Raw genomic sequence first — 3,153 nt, forward strand, 5'->3', positions numbered from 1 at the left:
TCTCTGCACTTCCGTTTCTTCATCTTTAAAATGAAGGTGATGATAATCACACCCACCCCACAGGTTTGTTGAAAGGATTAAATGAATCTTTATTCACAGAGTGAGTACTTAGAGTGGCCTTGGCACATAGAAAGCACTGTATAAATATTTGTTAAATGAGGCCCAGGAAGGATTTCAACCCCATATCTATTCCCTGGCTTCTCCGTTTGGTCTTCTCTTCCCCGTTCCTTCTGTCATCTTCATTCCTTCCCTGAGTGGCAAGAGTACTTATGGCCCACGCATGCCCTGACCACAAACAGAAATCTTTTAGACCAGATTCCTGGCTGCTAATAAAACTGACTTTCTGACTTCATTTTCTAGTTAGTTGCCTAATTTAGAGACCTTGTCAACTTGCATTACCTGGAAATAATGCAATGCCATTTCAAAGCCGCTGGAATCCTGCCCCGCAGCCCAGAGCACCGAATCGCCAAAGTGCGTTGCAACAATTGTCAATTATTCCCCCGCATGAACCTTCTCCCTGGCCAATTCGCTCATGATCACTGGGCACGGACACCTTTGGAGGTAACTGCCCAGAAACAGATGGCCCCAAATGTGCCGTTTCCTGCCCATAGATGAAAGTTGAGTGAAATGAAATGTTTCATCACCATGACTGAGGTTCTTCTGTTGTTGCTGCAGCCCTTGTTCATTTATTCTCTTTCTCCTTCTTCTCTTCTTAGTTTTAATCTAATAAATCCCTGTTCGAGTTTTAGATGAAATAATTCAAATGCATCAATGCAACCTGCACTCACATTTTTTTTCCCCAGCTTGGTGGTTTCCTCTTTATTGATGTGCCTCTTACCTTCCCCCACCCCCCACAATTTCATCCCCTTCCATCTACCCCACAAGAAAATAGTGAAAGGGAACCAGTATTGGGCTTCTGAGCTCCATGGGCAGTTAGAACAGGAACAGAAACCAAAACAGTCACTGGATGTGACAGAGATTGACAATCAAGAAGTCTAAAGCAGAGTGGGAAAGGTGGTAGAAAGAAGGCAGGAGAAAGGAGAGGTATCAGAGGCCATCACCCCAATAACCCCCTTCTGGAGGTTCTGGAGAAGAGCCTCAAACATTAGGAAGTACAGGTCCTGAAGGAAGAAGTCAGGGAAGGGGGGGGGGGCATCTCTCTCTATGTAGAATGGGACCCCCCACCACAGGCACAGCAGCTTCACAGGCCATAGACACTTTTGTCACAATAGGCAATGTATAGAAAGAAGTCTTCCTCATGGTGTTCCTGGTATAGCTGACCCATTGTGGCACTGGTGGGTGGAATGACATTGTTGACAAAGAAAAACAAGGCATCCTCAGCTCGGAGGAGAATTCGCCCCCGGATCAAGAAATAGAACTGCCCAACTGTGAGATCAGAAGGCACCAGGTATTTCTTTTTGTCCAAGTCCCCTATCCGAGCTTTGGGAGCCTTTTCTACTATCACCGGGACCCGGTCAGGGTATTTCTTTCTGATCTTCTCACCCTTAGAACAATGCTTCTCGAACGGATGCTCTTCTTTATACACGAACTTCATCCTCCCGGAACCGGGCTGGACCGGACTGGGCTGAGGGAACCCAGGGAGGGGGCTGCACTCACATTTTTTAATATATATTCTATTGGTTTTTTACAGAGAGGAAGGGAGAGGGATAAAGAGTTAGAAACATTGATCATACACTCCACACTGGAGGTACATGGTATATGCCTTTGGTACAACCCAAAGTACATGCCCTTGACCGGAATCGAACCTGGGACCCTTCAGTCCGCAGCCCGACGCTTTATCCACTGAGCCAAATCAGTTAGGGTTGCACTCACATTTTTGAAAAGAACATCACAAGCCCACTAAGAGCCCCATCATGACTCCTCATGGTCACTCCTCCCCATCTCCTAAGCATGACTTTACATCTAAGTTTCACTGTTTTGAACTTTACTCACGCATGGAAGCTTACAGAATGTATGGATCTGTGTCTGTTTTCACTGGACATCAGGTTTGCAAGATTCACCCACTTGGTTGTTGCATGAAAGAGTAGCTGGTTCACAGTCACTGTTGTATGGTACATCACTGGGTGATTACACCACCATTTACTCATGCATCCCATCAGTTAGACGTTTGTAGAGTTTCCAGTTAGGAGCTATTTTAATAATGCTGCAAGGAGCCTTCTAGTCCTTTGGTAAATATGTACAATCTGTTTTGTTTGGTACAGCTGTTTCATCTCCTCCCTTTTCTAACCCGCCTCTCTCGCCTTGTCACAGTGAGGCAGGGTAATCCAGGGTAGAAGGTAGGGAAGGCAAGGGAAGGGAAGGGAAGGGAAGGGAAGGGAAGGGAAGGGAAGGGAAGGGAAGGGAAAGGAAGGGAAGGGAAAGGAAAGGAAGGGAATCCTGGCTGCCTGACTTTCTACCCCACCTACCTTTGTCCCCAACCATCTTCCTCCACCCCTCCAACTCGCTTCAGACCTAGGCCCTGTTCTTCCTCAGAGGGTGGCTGTCCTCCTACTACATGCTTTCCTGTGACCTCCCCCTCTGAGCTCCAGCTCCTGTGCTGAGATGCTGCCACGCCCTCCTTCACCAGCCTGCAGGTCAGAGTTCCTGGGACCTCAGGTGAGCCCTCTGAATGTGGCCTTCTAACCTTGACTGACAGCTCTGGCTGTCCCAGGCTTCATCAGCTGCCATGATTCCCCCGCGATGCCAAACTTCCTTCGATCCCTGAGAGCTGTGTCTTCTGGGCTTGTCACCTCGGGACATTTGTCTTAACCACGTTTAATAGTTATAAGTGTGGGATTTGAGGGCAGGAAACCTAAGTTTGAACTTTTGTTCTGTGGTCTAGTTGTGTGACTCTGGCAATTGATGTAATCTCTCTGAATCTCAATTTCTGCAGTCATAGTGATAATGGACACTGAACTCACCACAAGCTTCTGAGTTAAATGAGATAATGCATGCATTATTCTGGCAGTCATGATTATATGTGCTCTGTGTTATGCATGTCTCTTTTTGCCTTTTAAAGAGAAATCGCTGTTATTATTTTTTTTAATCTACCAAGTCAACCAGTTCTCATAAAAAAAATTACTTTGAAGAATGCTGTCTAGAAATAATCATAAAAGCCTGGTTCCTTTGCCACTTTTTGAATATGTAAAGACA

At 46.1% G+C, this 3,153-nt stretch overlaps 1 protein-coding gene across 1 annotated transcript; it reads right to left on the reverse strand.

Annotated features, from left to right (window-relative positions):
- Positions 1-789: 789 nt before the first annotated feature.
- Positions 790-1,570, reverse strand: LOC118714225 (gamma-aminobutyric acid receptor-associated protein-like). The gene has a single exon (XM_036429266.2). It carries the CDS (start codon positions 1,553-1,555, stop codon positions 1,202-1,204), a length of 354 nt encoding a protein of 117 aa, XP_036285159.1. The 5' UTR covers positions 1,556-1,570; the 3' UTR covers positions 790-1,201.
- Positions 1,571-3,153: the final 1,583 nt, after the last annotated feature.

This window comes from Pipistrellus kuhlii, unplaced genomic scaffold (genome assembly GCF_014108245.1).
Source record: "Pipistrellus kuhlii isolate mPipKuh1 unplaced genomic scaffold, mPipKuh1.p scaffold_m20_p_1, whole genome shotgun sequence".
NCBI lineage: Eukaryota > Metazoa > Chordata > Mammalia > Chiroptera > Vespertilionidae > Pipistrellus > Pipistrellus kuhlii.

Excerpts from the sequence above, each read along its gene's own strand:
- LOC118714225 (XM_036429266.2), bottom strand. The coding sequence starts at position 1,555 with ATGAAGTTCGTGTATAAAGAAGAGCATCCGTTCGAGAAGCATTGTTCT.